The 13,453-nt window shown below is 53.2% G+C and overlaps 6 protein-coding genes across 6 annotated transcripts; 3 read left to right on the forward strand and 3 right to left on the reverse strand.

Annotated features, from left to right (window-relative positions):
- Window positions 1-35: 35 nt before the first annotated feature.
- BO94DRAFT_534825 (seipin) lies at window positions 36-1,589 on the forward strand. The gene is made up of 3 exons (XM_025611630.1): window positions 36-169; window positions 231-415; window positions 519-1,589. Exons 1-3 carry the CDS (start codon window positions 104-106, stop codon window positions 1,525-1,527), a joined length of 1,260 nt encoding a protein of 419 aa, XP_025467620.1. The 5' UTR covers window positions 36-103; the 3' UTR covers window positions 1,528-1,589.
- Window positions 1,590-1,739: 150 nt separating this feature from the next.
- Window positions 1,740-4,326, forward strand: BO94DRAFT_516043 (putative acid phosphatase; the record flags this gene model as incomplete). The annotated part of the gene is made up of 5 exons (XM_025609949.1): window positions 1,740-1,812; window positions 1,872-2,755; window positions 2,807-2,866; window positions 2,945-3,001; window positions 3,024-4,326. Exons 1-5 carry the CDS (start codon window positions 1,801-1,803, stop codon window positions 4,324-4,326), a joined length of 2,316 nt encoding a protein of 771 aa, XP_025467621.1. The 5' UTR covers window positions 1,740-1,800.
- A 717-nt stretch (window positions 4,327-5,043) lies between these two features.
- Window positions 5,044-6,931, reverse strand: BO94DRAFT_556322 (phosphotransferase family protein; the record flags this gene model as incomplete). The annotated part of the gene is made up of 4 exons (XM_025613857.1): window positions 5,044-5,951; window positions 6,008-6,386; window positions 6,445-6,740; window positions 6,793-6,931. 4 exons carry the CDS (start codon window positions 6,929-6,931, stop codon window positions 5,044-5,046), a joined length of 1,722 nt encoding a protein of 573 aa, XP_025467622.1.
- Window positions 6,932-7,057: 126 nt separating this feature from the next.
- BO94DRAFT_465823 (uncharacterized protein) lies at window positions 7,058-8,330 on the reverse strand (the record flags this gene model as incomplete). Its single annotated transcript, XM_025608132.1, has 3 exons — window positions 7,058-7,497; window positions 7,569-7,828; window positions 7,939-8,330. 3 exons carry the CDS (start codon window positions 8,328-8,330, stop codon window positions 7,058-7,060), a joined length of 1,092 nt encoding a protein of 363 aa, XP_025467623.1.
- Window positions 8,331-8,628: 298 nt separating this feature from the next.
- pex14 (putative peroxisomal membrane anchor protein (Pex14)) lies at window positions 8,629-10,258 on the reverse strand. Its single transcript, XM_025611631.1, has 5 exons — window positions 10,086-10,258; window positions 10,010-10,016; window positions 9,703-9,949; window positions 9,563-9,647; window positions 8,629-9,513 (listed from the first exon to the last, which is right to left on the reverse strand). Exons 1-5 carry the CDS (start codon window positions 10,113-10,115, stop codon window positions 8,794-8,796), a joined length of 1,089 nt encoding a protein of 362 aa, XP_025467624.1. The 5' UTR covers window positions 10,116-10,258; the 3' UTR covers window positions 8,629-8,793.
- A 407-nt stretch (window positions 10,259-10,665) lies between these two features.
- BO94DRAFT_465680 (kinetochore-associated Ndc80 complex subunit NDC80) lies at window positions 10,666-12,949 on the forward strand (the record flags this gene model as incomplete). Its single annotated transcript, XM_025608126.1, has 2 exons — window positions 10,666-10,710; window positions 10,772-12,949. 2 exons carry the CDS (start codon window positions 10,666-10,668, stop codon window positions 12,947-12,949), a joined length of 2,223 nt encoding a protein of 740 aa, XP_025467625.1.
- Window positions 12,950-13,453: the final 504 nt, after the last annotated feature.

The following is a 13,453-nucleotide window of genomic DNA, read 5'->3' on the forward strand; positions in this document are numbered from 1 at the left end:
GATCTGCCGGTGACGTCGATCCGTCCCTCGTTCCTCTTGACGACCGTTGCGCTGCCCCTTCCACCTGCACCACCACCCATCCTCCCAAACGCGCCCAGGCACAATGGACGCTGCGTACGCATCTGAGGATGAGGCAGAGCCCCGCAGCGGGATTGCATCAACGGCAATGGTGATCATTCCTCCCGCATTCATTCAGCTGAATCAGGGACTAATGAGCTTCCCAAACACAGCACTCAATGGCAGTTACCTTACGTCCCTTCATATCGAAGCGAGCTCAAAAGGCTTACTTGGGCATCTTTCTCTTCATTTCTACGGCCATAGCCATGATCTTCATCTCGACATTCGCGTACGGGATCTTTTATTACCGGTTCATCCCCCAGGTCGGCCTTGAACGCCTTGTACACTTGCAATTTGGGTGAGTCGGAAACCGCAGAGGCAAACATCAATGTCCAAGTGAATGTTTGATGCTGTCATTGGGATATTGGTCAAAGCTAACATTTCGTGCTCTTACCAAACAGCGACGGACATCCCTGGGGCATCGCATCACTGGGGACCGGCCTGGTTGCGTCCCAACCATACGATGTGCAGGTGGAGCTGGAATTACCACGGACGCCCTCCAACCTCGCCGCGGGAAATTTCATGCTTGATCTGGCCTTACTCCCCCATCCTTCCACGTTCGCTGAGACTGGCTCGAATGCATCAGTCACCGCCCTCTCCAAATCGCGCCGTCCTGCTATCCTTACATACGCGTCGCCCTTGGTGGACACGGCTAGTAAAATATCGTTCTTGCCTCTTTACGTGCTGGGATGGAACCGAGAAGCGGAGAAACTGCAGGTGCCGATGATGGAACGGGTCCAATTTGCGCGCGGATGGCGTAATCTACCGGATAGCTTGCGCTTGGAGATCCACAGCTCTGAGAAGATGCATGTGTACAAGGCGAAAGTGATGTTCAAGGCCCGTTTCACGGGATTACGGTATGGCTCTGGTTGCTGGTCCACTACGGGTCGTTTTTCTGGTTCGTCTGAAGCTAACAGGAAGGTTAGGTGGATAATGTATAATTGGAGACTCACGTCATTTGTCGTCTTCGGATTCTTGTTCTGGAGCGTCTCGATGGCTTCTGCTGGATTCGTGTGGGTTGTCCTAGCTGCGCTTCTCAGCGGCGGCGGTGGAACGCCTCGGGCTGTTATCAAGGCAGAGGATCGCAGTGAAACGCTCACTAACATTAAGACGGAGTACGAAGAGCCGGTCTTTCCTCGAGATGTTCCGGAATCCTCGAGCAAAGGCAAAGCACCCATGATCAAGAGGGAGGAAGACTCTGAGGATGAGGAAGTAGTAAAGGAGGAGGAGACTGAGGAGGAGGGGTTAAAAGAAGAGGGAGATAAGGAGGAGGCAGAAGAGGAGTTGCAGGAGGACCGAGGCGAAGCGCCTTCGGAGGCTGTTGGCGCTGGCACGGGAATGGAGAGTGCTCAAGGCCGAGGAGTGCAGCGACGACGAAGAAGCCATCTATTCCGAGACCATCAGACATAGGGGCGCGGCTGGGAGGCCAAGTAGTAGTTGTTGTTGTTAGTTCTTTAGAAATACCCAATGTTGTTGTACTCACTCAGCGCGGCCAAATGACGAGCGACATAGCGTGGATGAGCCAGCGTCAGACCAGTCCGATGTAGGAGTTATCGATAACAGGCGGAGGCAGCCAAAAAGAGCGGGGAACTCAGCCGCCCAACTCTTCCTTTGCCCGCTCTGCCCCTCCGCCAACCTTCTCTCCTCACGTCCCCCTCGCTCCAGCCAGAGCATCCAAACACTATGCATATCTTAGTAAGTCGACTGCAATCCCCTCCAAAGCTCCCATGCTGATGGCCCTCCGCTCCTCATAGGTGGTCAACGACGACGGTCCGCCGTCCAACCAGTCCTCCCCATACATTCATTCCCTCGTCCAATCGCTGCAATCCGCCGGACACACGGTGTCGGTGGTCCTTCCACACCAGCAGCGATCATGGATCGGTAAAGCCCACCTGATCGGGGCCGCCGTGAGGCCGACCTATTTCCGTCCGGGCACTCTCCACAAGGACGATGGCACCACGCACGAATTTCCCCATGGCATGAACGAGGGCGACGATGAGAACTATGATGGGGATGAATGGATTCTCGTCGACTCAACGCCGGCCAGCTGTGTCCAAATCGGCCTCTACCACTACTTCCAGGATCGTGGCCCGGTTGACCTCGTAGTGTCCGGTCCCAACTATGGCCGGAATACAACGGCTCTGTTCGCCATGTCGAGTGGCACCATCGGTGGCGCTATGGAGGCGGCGGTCTGCGGGAAACATGCCATTGCCCTATCCTACGCCTTTAGCTCTCGAGACCATGACCCCATTGTCATCGCAGAGGCATCTCGTCATTCCGTTCGGTTGATCGAGTACCTTCACAACAACTGGGTGGACGGTGTGGATCTGTACAGCGTCAATGTCCCGCTCGAGCCCGGAGTGAGCGAAAGCAAGGTGTTGTACACCAACATGCTTGACAACCGGTGGTCATCGGGCAGCTGCTTCCGCGCGGTCGATGCCTCTTCGTCAACCAGTACGCCAGGGGAGCACGAACATGATGTCCGCCACCAGGCTGTGGATGGAGCAGCTCCGGTAAAGAGGTCTCGCATCCCTCACAAGCACTTTGAGTGGTCACCAAACTTCACGGATGTGTACCGAAGTGTTGAGGAGAGTGCCCCTGGAAACGACGGCTGGACTGTGAAAGAGGGAATGACCAGGTTTGTCGCAACCCTATCACTTTGCGACCCTTCCTTGCTAATGCACCGCAGTGTCACGCCGCTGAAGGCCAATTTCATGCATACACCCGGCATCCAAGGGGAGATTACGCTGTGAGTGGAATGATGCTGAGTCTACAACGTGGTTGCATATAACATAGAATTTGCGCGTCTGTCAGATATCCAAGCTAGTTTATGCATCGCGCGCGTTGCTGTTCTCCCCTCTGATTGTTTGCTCTTGGTCTGTCTGTGATGGCTGGTATTCTGATAGATCCATCTCATGTAGACCGGATAATAATACTGAGCCTACATTCTATACTCTTGTGGACAGCGACGACTCTTATGTCCAGAGTCTGATGAAGCGGGCGCTCCAACGACGCCTTGGAAATGGTCAATGTCGAGCAATATCCTCTCTGTCCGACCTCCCCTCTCGCACCACGCCTGTCTTCCAGTATCGTGAATACGAACGCCTGGAGTTCGAACACATCATGGTACACTCCTCGACCTCTCTCGCCAACGCCTACATTATCCGCAAAGCCCTGATCCGCAAGCACTACCTCTCCAACACGGTCACCAACTGGGTCACCAAACACCCGGAGAGCGTTCTCGCCAAGCACTTCAAATTCGCCTTCGACTTCGAACTCGACTACGCCGAATTCCTCGACGACGCCCTCCTCGAAGCATACGAGCTCCGCGACAGCCTCGACAAGAACGAGACCCGTCCGGACGAAGAGAAAGAATGGTGGATCCTCAAGCCCGGCATGAGCGACCGCGGCCAAGGCATCCGCCTCTTTAACAGCGAAGACGGCCTGCGCGAGATCTTCGAGGAATGGGAAGTCGACGACTCGGACGACGAGAGCGGCTCCGAGCGCCCCGAGCCCGAGAACGACGACCCCGAAGACAACGGCGTCGTCACCTCACAACTCCGCCACTTCATCGCCCAGCCCTACATCGACCCTCCCTTGCTCATCCCCTCCTCCCACAACCGCAAGTTCCACATCCGCACCTACGTCCTCGCCGTCGGCTCCCTCAAAGTCTACGTCTTCAAGGAAATGCTCGCCCTCTTCGCCGCCAAACCCTACTGCCCGCCCTACGAAGACGAAGACGAAGTCAAAGACCTCGCCCGCCACCTCACCAACACCTGCTTCCAGGAAGGCGGCAGCTCCAACAAAGACAGCGTCCGTCGCTTCTGGCAACTAGAGGACTACGTCCCTGGCCTCACCTGTTCCTGGAAACAGAATGTCTTTGACCAGATCTGCGCTGTCACGGGAGAGATCTTCGAAGCCGCGGCCCGTGGCATGATGGTGCATTTCCAAACCCTGCCCAACGCATTCGAGCTCTTTGGCGTCGATTTCCTCGTCGACAAGTCCGGAAACGCCTGGCTGTTGGAATTAAACGCCTATCCGGACTTTGCACAGACAGGTGAGGACCTCAAGGAGGAAGTCGTGGGTCGGTTATTTGAGGAGACGGTTGATGTAGCCGTGAAGCCGTTCTTTGGACTTGGGGATGCGGAGACTAAGGGGACGGAGATGTTGAAGTTGGTGGCTGATTTGGATTTGGGAAGGAAGAATTAGGTGATCTGTACTAGGTGAATGGGTGGGATGGGTTTAGAGGGCGTTTTGAGTAGGTTTTCCTTTGGGGGTTTATGTTTGGTAGATGTAGAAGATGGCTATAAAAGTTGGGAGTTTGTGTAGGGAGAGAGGGCATATGGAAAAGAGAATAGTCGTTGGTATTTTATACAGTACAGTACACTAAATCTGATCTCGATCTGTGTGAAGTGAGAGTTGATAGAGGTGTAGCTTGTTTGTGTAAGAAAAGTTTTCTACATTCAATGAATGCTTTGCTACCTGCTTGAATAAAAAGCTACGAGAACATCATGCAGTGTCGCTTTTTTATGAATTCAAGGCCCTATGTGGGATCTCTATAACCGTTGATAACACTACAGAGGATGAGGCATTAGATTCTTCAAGTATCCGTCTGCCACCCTAGATATAATTTCTATTCTAGTCATATCACTTGACAGCTGCCTGAGAAGAGGCTTCACCCATATAACCAAAGGTTGTGTAGACCTAGGTCCATTTGCCATCCACATTTCCTGGCATGAACGACTCTTCCCTTGGTGGAACAAGACAAAGGGAGGAGAAGAGCGCCATAGAGTGCGTTGACAACAAAGTGCTTGGATCACCCCCTCACCCCTGCCTTTCAGATGTTGTATTATACCGTCGCCCTGTTAATTGGGAGTCCACGTCCAAATCGTCCAGTATAGCCATGTGTATGATAGTATATATATATCAGTCGAATGGCCAATAACGCTCGTATTCAGCCTTTTCCTCGTCAGTTTCAGCCAATTGCTCCAAGATCTGGGCTTTGATTTCGTTGAGGGCAGCTTTGCAATCCTCGTATTGCTCATGCTCAATCAATCCCTTGTCGGGCCATAAATCGCCCAGTTGCTCTTTGACCTCCGCAACAAGGTCAGTACCTGCTACTGCACCGTCGCTATCTGACCTGATCCGCTCGATATCCGCTTCTGAAAATTGGTATGGGAATGGGACATCGCTGGTGACGGCAGGTAGGTCTGCCCATGTGTCCTCCAGATCGACCAGAAGTGATTGGAAGTGCGCTTCGCCGTATTCGAACATGCGGTGGGCGACGAATATCAGCCCGTATGCTGGCGTCTTTCGGAAATTGACGATTTGATACAGGTCGGGGTTTTTGGCATGCATGAGTTTACGCCAGCCGATGAACACATTTTGTATAGTATACTCAAGCACTGCCGCGGACCTTTCTTCCGGTGAGAGCCCAGAGAGGTTCGGTCGTGGTACCAGGTCGAGCGTTTCGGGCTCAAGGCCATCCCAGTGGAGGAAGGCTGGATCGGGATTGTGGTTAAAGAGTGGCGAGATGTGGCAGGACTGCCAGTCGATGATTCCCGTGATTTTTTCGGGGTTATGCGGGTCCACGAAAATGTTGTCATCATGCAGATCATTATGCCAGAGACGCGGATTGATGATGGCGGTGTCCTTTGGGATAAGAGTATCGACGATTTGTTGATACCATGCTAAGGCAGCAAGCTTCTTTTCGGTGTCTGGTTGGTAGAGCTTTGGACCGCAGAATAGGGCTATTTGTTTGGGGGGGTTGAGGGATTGGATTGCTTTCGTCTCTCGCGTGCCAATTGCTTGCAGGTACTGCTTCAAAGAAGTCCCTACGAATCTGTTAGCAGTTGTAGGGGAAAGGAAAGAAACAAGAAAAGACACGAACATGGCTCTCTCTCGATATCCAATGTCGATCTATCCGCATCAAACCAGTCCCGACCTGTAGCAGGTCCAATGGCGAACTTTGAATCATAGACAACCTTGCCATCCTTCACGTAGTGGTTTCCTGGGGATATCTGCACGTCTCGCACGTAGTACAAGCCACCGTAATGCGAGAAAGAAACGCTCAGCCATTGCTTCTGAAGACGCGTCATGGCAAGAAGCACCTGGAGCTTCTGGGGTAGTTTCAGCGTATCCCAGACTTGAGACAGTGGAACGCCCTCGCTTTTCTCCATGATGATGAACTCAGCCCCAACAGGGTGCGATTCCGCACGTAAGTTCCATGAATACACACGGGGTGCTGGTGTGTCTAGAACTGTTCTGGCCTATGAATTATTCAGTCGGGTTAGAAAGACAACGTAAGGGAGATCAGGATGGACGTACAAAGTCCATCGTGGCGACTTCACTGGCCGTAGTGAAATATGGAACGCCAGCGTTTGGGTTGGGCACCTTGGCTACGACTTCTCGGCCATCGTCCATGGTCATCAGGAATGCTTTGTTGAACATCCCGTCGGGGTACTTTGTGATAGAGATGCATTGGGTAGCGCCGATCGACTCGGCCGCGACCCTTGCGAGTTGGTTCATGTCGAATCGGATTTCTCGGGCTCGAAGATTTTCTGCTTCGGAGACGAGAAAGCGACCACGGGTGAATTTGAAGAAGTCATCGTTGGAGTTCCAGTCTGGTATGGGTGAGTGATGGGTTGTTGGGATGTGCAGGATGGGCTTGCTTACTGGTCTGGGAAGGGATGTTGTTGGGATGGTCAGGGTAGGATAGTGTGGAAGCTTTTGATATTGAGCGGCAGTGCTGCTTCAGGATTGGAGTTGTAGTCTGAATAGAGCACCAAAGACGTGTGGATGGGGGTCGGTACATGACTGATACCAGGTGTGATGGGGGAAGAGGATGTGATGATGGATGCAGCGCCCCTGCGATGTGACGGCTGAACGCGGCTGGATTCCGCTGGATCTAGAACTACACCAACCAAGCCAAACCAAAAATCTATCCAAACCTCTGCTTCGCCAACGTCTTCAACCACCCAATCGTCTCCTCCTCCTTCTGTCTATACTGCTGCAATCTCTCCTCGCGCTCCGCCGCCCGCGCCCGAAGCAGCTCCTCCCTCCGAATCTCGCGCTCATTCTTCTTCCGCTGCTCCCGTTCCCTGGCCTTCTTGAACCCCTCTAAATCATTCTCCCCTGACCCCATCAACTCCTCCTCCGGCGCTCCCTCCGGCGACCCTCCGCGCTTCGCCTCTGCAAAAGCCCGATTGCTCGCCGCCGCCTCCTGCCGCTTCTCCATGCGCCGTTCATGAGTGCCCGGTTCCGCGCGCGGCGCCACCTCCTCCTGCATATGTCGAACCTCGGACTTATGGGAGCGCAGTTCGCTGCGATATTGGGCGCGCGAGTCATGGCGTTCCGCGATAGCGTCTTCAGCTGCTAGTTCTGTTCATTGTTAGCCCCATCCCATCCTTCCCCCCATCATAACAGAGAACCCTAGTAGGTAGGCAACATACCCTTCCGCAGCTCCAAATCCTGCATAGTAGGTATCGTAGGTCCCGAAGACATCCCTCCGCCTCGACCAGTAGGAAGAACAGGTCCGTATTCATCTTCCTCATCCTCTCCTTCTTCCTCAGGACCCCCCTCATTCACATCCGCATTCCTATCCCCTTGAGATTCGTCCCGGCGAGTACTTGTCTGCATCTGCGCCACACTATTCCTCGCCTTTTCCAACGTAGCGGGATCATACCACCCCTCTGCTAGTTCTCCCTGATTCCTAATGACCATGTCAGCACCTTCCCTTCCTTCCTTCCTACCTACCCACCTCCCCACCCTATATGAACCTAAACCCATATAGAAAAGCCAGCCATAGAATGAATAACCTACCACTTCCTCATGAAACTCTTCCACCTCCCCTTCACTTCATCCTCCGCCAACTCATCCAAAACAATCCCCTTCTGAATATCCAAATACATATCGAACATGGGGGCATAATACTCGAGATCACGTTTCCTGAGTTCGCGCGCTTGAAACGGGAGGATCACGGGGGCTGGTGGTGGTGCTGATGAGGGTTCTGGTTGTTGGCGCGAGGTGTGGCGGTCGCGACGGTGGCGATCATGATCTCGACTGCGGTCGTGGCGGTGATAGCGATGGTGGTGATGTTTGCTTCGGTGTCTGTCGGATCTGGAGGTGGTGGTGTTGGGGGAGCGAGAGCGTGTGCGGTCTCGGTGGGAGTGGGAGTGGGGGTGGGAGTCGGGATGGCGGTCGCGGGTGGACATTCTTTCTGTTCGATCTCTGTCCATTGGAATTGGATTTGGTGGGGGTTAGGGAGTGGTGAGTTGGAATCGGAGGTGGGTTGGAGAGAACGGAGAAAGTAAGTAGGGACTGACGTCGGCGATGGTTCGGGATGCCAGTGCCAAGCTTTTGGTTGCGGCGCATGGGCGATCTATTGATCTAGGGCCATCTGCTCATTCCATTGTGGATGATTTTAGGCGCTTTGAGGCCTGTACTATTTAGGCCTTACTATGGAGTAGCAAGGCCACTGCCTGCGCATACCCTTAAACCATATGTTCGGTAGCCTTGTGATATAATTGCATTCACGTGCTATATAATATACATCCTCCACTCCATCAGACCGCCGAGACATGTATCATGCATAAGTTCGTTTTATCACATCCAGCTAATTACATTGACACAGGAGAATGTAGTCAACGAAGAAAATCTACAGAGCATCTAGAAGATTCAGCTGGCCGGGGCGCTCTGCTCAGTAGCCGCGCTAGCCGTGTTGTCCGGAGTGCTGGTGGAAGGTGTCGAGGGAGATGCAGTCTTGGACCGGTTAGAAGCAGCCATCTGCCAGGCTGGGATGGACGCAGAACGGCCAAAGTGCGACAGAGGGCTGTTGCTCAGCGACGTGGTGCTGGCGTTTGGGCTCGGCTGTGCCGATTGAGTCTGCTCAGTGGACGCGGGCACTGCGGGCGCCGAAGCGGCGGGAATCGACTCCTCCGCGGGTCGAGAAGCACTGGGCAGAGGAACACCACTGAACCTTCCAGGAGCAGGAGAGCTGGCGCCGTTGCCGCTGCCTCCAAGTCTGTTGCCCAGCAAGACCTTCAGGCTCTTCAGCTCAGCGCCAAGTTCCTTCAACCGTGTCTCGTTGCCCTCCCGAGCACCTTCCAGGGCCTTAGGGATCGCATCCTTCAAGGACTTGACCTCGTCGCTGATGCGACGGGTCTCGTCGTCTCGTCGTCGGGAAGCATTCTTCATGTCCGAGACGAGGTTCTCAACCTCCCTCAGGGCTCCATCCAGCCGTTCGGTGCGCGCTTCTTCTGCCGACTTCAGGGTCGCGGTATCTGTGGAGAGCTGCTCGATCAGGGCAAACGCACGATTGAACTGCTCATCAATGTGTTCCTTGTCCTGCTCTAATTGGGGCGGAGTCGGGGGTGCGATTAAAGGTGAGATGTATCGCTAGATTATAAGTCAGTATAATGACCAACGAAGAGATAGATGCAACGACCTTGGTAATATTGTATAGTCCGTATCCTACTCCTCCCATCACTGTGGCCATGATGAACCAATCACGCCAGTCCCGTTTCGGGGGCCTGTGCGACGCAGCATTAGTTCATTATCCTGTGGCTGGGCAAGAAATGAACTCACTCTGGCGGGGGCTGCCATTGACCATACGGAGGATAGCCATAGCCTGGGGCAGGTGGGGGAGGTCGGTAAATGGCTTGTTGAGGAGCTGGCTGATAGCTAGATGTTGCGGTTACAACCGCCGCCGCAGACGGATCTTCACCTGTCCGGGATAGAGCGACATCGATCTCTTCTTTCGTCAGGTTCTTTGATTGGAGGAATGCGAGTCGCTTTTCAATCGGAGAAGCAGCCACTGATGGGTCTCGAAGAACTGCCAAAGTATTAGACGGATACATGGATCAATAAAATCGGGGATGCATTGAGCACGCACAAGTGACCTACAGATCAATCATAAAGGTCAGCTCCGACTCCGGCGCCAGGATATCACAGATAAACGCAAGACTTACAGCAGAGGAGATAAGCTCCTCGCGAACCATGATGACGGGTTCCCCAGGAGCACTGGCTCTGACTAGGTAGGGGAAGGTCAGATCAAACGCGGAGAGCTGTAGGGAGAAGAATCACGGGAGAGGGGAGACGATGAGGAGAAGGAGAGGAGGATGAGGAGGCGATGGAGAGCATCGGCCGCGAGCGTTGGACCTCGGAACTTCCGCTGGTAATTACGTGGTTTCGTACCGCGGCGGAGGCTTCCCCAGAGTCTCGTGATTCCGAGTGCCCGATCCGGCAAGTGGCTGCCCCTCGGCCCATCTGTTGTTCCCAGACCCTCACCGCCTGCTGCTTTGGGGTCCGAAGGTGGCATGCCCGTCTTGTTTACATTATTATTATTATTATGATGATGGCCCGCTCGGTTGCTACTGCCATCCAAACTCTCCCGTTTCCTATTGCGACCCGATCTTCAGCTTTGCGCTGCATCTGATTCTTTCTGTTTTGGATACAAGGAACATACCTGCTGTAACACGGAATTTGCCTGAGGGTTTGCGCCTGCTAAGGTTGAGTTTTGGCAGCCGCAGTCGCGGCTTCTCCGTCATCATGTCGCAGGATACAGGATTGTTTAGTATCAGGCGCCCCCGAGAGGTATGTACCTTGCTTTCTTCTGACCGGCGCATCCTGAATGGTTCTAACTCGGTCGGTACAGTCTATGGCAATGGGTAGCCAGAATTACTCCGCTCTTCCGCAGCCCTCCTCCGCCCTGAAGCGCACCAGCTCGATCGGATATCAGAATCCTCCTTTCTCTTCTCAGCACCGCATGTCACTTCTCAACTCAGCCAGTCGCCCTCAACAGCCGAATTTCAAGCGGTCTTCTTCCGGTGGAGGACTAGGGGCCGATGCCGGTCTCTCGTCAGTTAGGCGCTCCGTATCTAGTAACATCTTTCAGGGGCCTAGTGTCGGGCGTCCAAGCTTTGCTCCAGGGTCCATGTCGTCGTCAAATGCAGCATCGCAAGGGCTGCAGCGGAGGAGTAGCGTTTTCTCAAGACCTTCCACGGGCGGCGCTATGGGTCACCAATCTTTCTTCACCCAGGTCCCTACAGTGGCTGGTGTACCGAGAGATCCACGCCCACTCAGGGATAGGTCCTTTCAAGCCCGCATTGGACAAGAACTCTTGGAATACTTGACCCACAATAACTTCGAGCTGGAAATGAAGCATTCCCTAGGCCAGAATACTTTGAGGTCCCCAACTCAGAAGGACTTCAACTTCATCTTCCAGTGGCTATACCATCGCATTGATCCTGGTTACCGGTTCTTGAAGGCCATGGATGCGGAAGTCCCACCAATTCTCAAACAACTACGCTATCCCTATGAGAAAGGTATTACTAAATCACAGATAGCGGCCGTTGGTGGCCAGAACTGGCCAACCTTCCTCGGTATGCTGCATTGGTTGATGCAACTGGCGCAGATGATGGATAGATACGTGCTTGGGGACTATGACGAGGCTTGTGCGGAGATGGGAGTAGACGTGTCAGGCGATCGTATTATCTACCGGTTTCTCACAAGTGCCTACCATGACTGGCTACAAGGCGGGGAGGATGAAGACGACGAGACAGCCGGGAGGAGGCTAGTCCCTCATGTTGAAATGATGGCCCAGGAATTTGAGAAAGGCAATGAAAAGTACGTGCACGAAATGGAGGCTCTAGAAGCAGAGAACCGAGCACTACGCGATCAGATCGAAGAGATGGAGAAAAACGCTCCGGACATGGCTAAGCTCGACAAGCATTTCAGAATTCTGGAAGACGACAAAAGAAAATTTGAGGACTATAACCAGAATGTTCAGGGCAAGATCGAAAAATATGATCATCGCATCAAGTTTCTGGATGACGAGCTCAAGAAGACCGAGGCAGACCTGCTAGCCGCCGAAGAGGAGCGGTCTGGGCTTCAGGCCAGCGTGGATCAGCAGGGACTAACTATCCAGGATATTGATCGTATGAACACGGAACGTGAACGCCTGCAGAGAAGTCTTGACGACACTGTCATTCGGTTGGAAGAAACGCACGCGCGGGTCATGGCGAAAGAAGCCGAAGCCAGCCAGAAACTCGAGGATTTGGAAGAAATCGTCAAGGCCTACAACACGCTCGGATACCAAAACAGCTTGATTCCCTCGTCGGCGGTCAATGCCAAGGGCGATGAGTTCGAACTCAGTCTCAACGTCAACGAAAGCAATTTCTCTGCATCGCAGATCGGCGGTCTACCAAACCGGATTTCTCCGGAGGGAGACCGACTGTTAGCAGATCCATTCACCGGTTATCACCCAGCACATCTGCTGAACCTAGACCTCCGGGGCATCGTGCGCAGCAATCTCCAGTCTCTCAGGAAGGAGATCAACGAACGCCGGAAACGTGCCATTGATGATGACTTGGAGCGTCGCAATCTTCTGGACAACATCAAAGAAGCAATGGATGAGAAGCGAAGCGAGGTTGAGGCTCTGGAGCATAAGCGACGTGCTGCTGAAGAGGAATTCGAACGACTCAAGGAGATTACCACAACACAGAAGCTTGCTTCTGATGCACAGATTGAGAAGATGGAGAAGGAGCTGGCTAAAATGCGAGCTACGTTAAGCGAAAGCGTCCAGTTGATGGAACAGCGCGAGATGAATACGAACATCGAGTACGAACAACTGACGCTCCGCGCCAATGCGTTGCGGGAAGAGCTGCACACGAATGTGGAAAGCATGCTGAACGACGTAATCCGTTTCAAGGTCCATGTCCAGAAGGGCCTTGAGGACTACGAGAGCTTTGTGGTCGATGAAGTGGAGCAGGAGCTAGGAGGTGACTCGCAGTTTGCTGATGAGGATGTTGATATGGAAGCTGAAGAGCTTTGAATCAACAGAGGCACGACAGGCTTGTGTCTATTATAATGCGACATGTCCATATGTTCTTCGCTGCGCTATAACGATGGCCCGAGTATGATAATTGATGATTGTGGTTAGGAGTTTGGTATAACCGGCAGACATTTCTCCTATCCTGGCCAAATCGCAATGGCTAGAGAAAGGACGCATATCTTCAGGCTCTAGAGAGGCATTTCTTTGGACCTTGCGTTCAATCTACTGGTGTCAGTTGTCTATTACTGGGGCGCTATTTGGAGCTAGCTGGTTGGGCATTCTTGTTATGGTTATTTTAGTTGTCGGATCGTGGTTCTTATTTTGTTGATGATACCTTTGTCGTTGAAATGCTAGATGTGAAGTGTACATAAGTTGCCTTTCACCGGCATGTTTCATTTGCGAAGCGCGCTAGCGCTGAGCAATACTAGGTTCGGTCCTGCTAGGGAAGTTTCCAACTCCAAGACTTCTCATTGGTCCGATAGTTTGCACAATCTCAGCTTCCTG

This window comes from Aspergillus sclerotioniger, assembly GCF_003184525.1.
Source record: "Aspergillus sclerotioniger CBS 115572 chromosome Unknown BO94scaffold_13, whole genome shotgun sequence".
NCBI lineage: Eukaryota > Fungi > Ascomycota > Eurotiomycetes > Eurotiales > Aspergillaceae > Aspergillus > Aspergillus sclerotioniger.

What these genes read in the sequence shown, in the direction of transcription:
- BO94DRAFT_534825 (XM_025611630.1), top strand. Translation starts at nt 104, where the DNA reads ATGGACGCTGCGTACGCATCTGAGGATGAGGCAGAGCCCCGCAGCGGG. An exon ending in GGATTGCATCAACGGCAATG is followed by an intron (nt 170 to 230) that starts GTGATCATTCCT and finishes TCCCAAACACAG; the next exon opens with CACTCAATGGCAGTTACCTT. An exon ending in CTTGTACACTTGCAATTTGG is followed by an intron (nt 416 to 518) that starts GTGAGTCGGAAA and finishes CTTACCAAACAG; the next exon opens with CGACGGACATCCCTGGGGCA.
- pex14 (XM_025611631.1), bottom strand. Translation starts at nt 10,115, where the DNA reads ATGGTTCGCGAGGAGCTTATCTCCTCTGCT. An exon ending in CAATGGCAGCCCCCGCCAGA is followed by an intron (nt 9,648 to 9,702) that starts GTGAGTTCATTT and finishes TGCGTCGCACAG; the next exon opens with GCCCCCGAAACGGGACTGGC. An exon ending in GACTATACAATATTACCAAG is followed by an intron (nt 9,514 to 9,562) that starts GTCGTTGCATCT and finishes CTTATAATCTAG; the next exon opens with CGATACATCTCACCTTTAAT.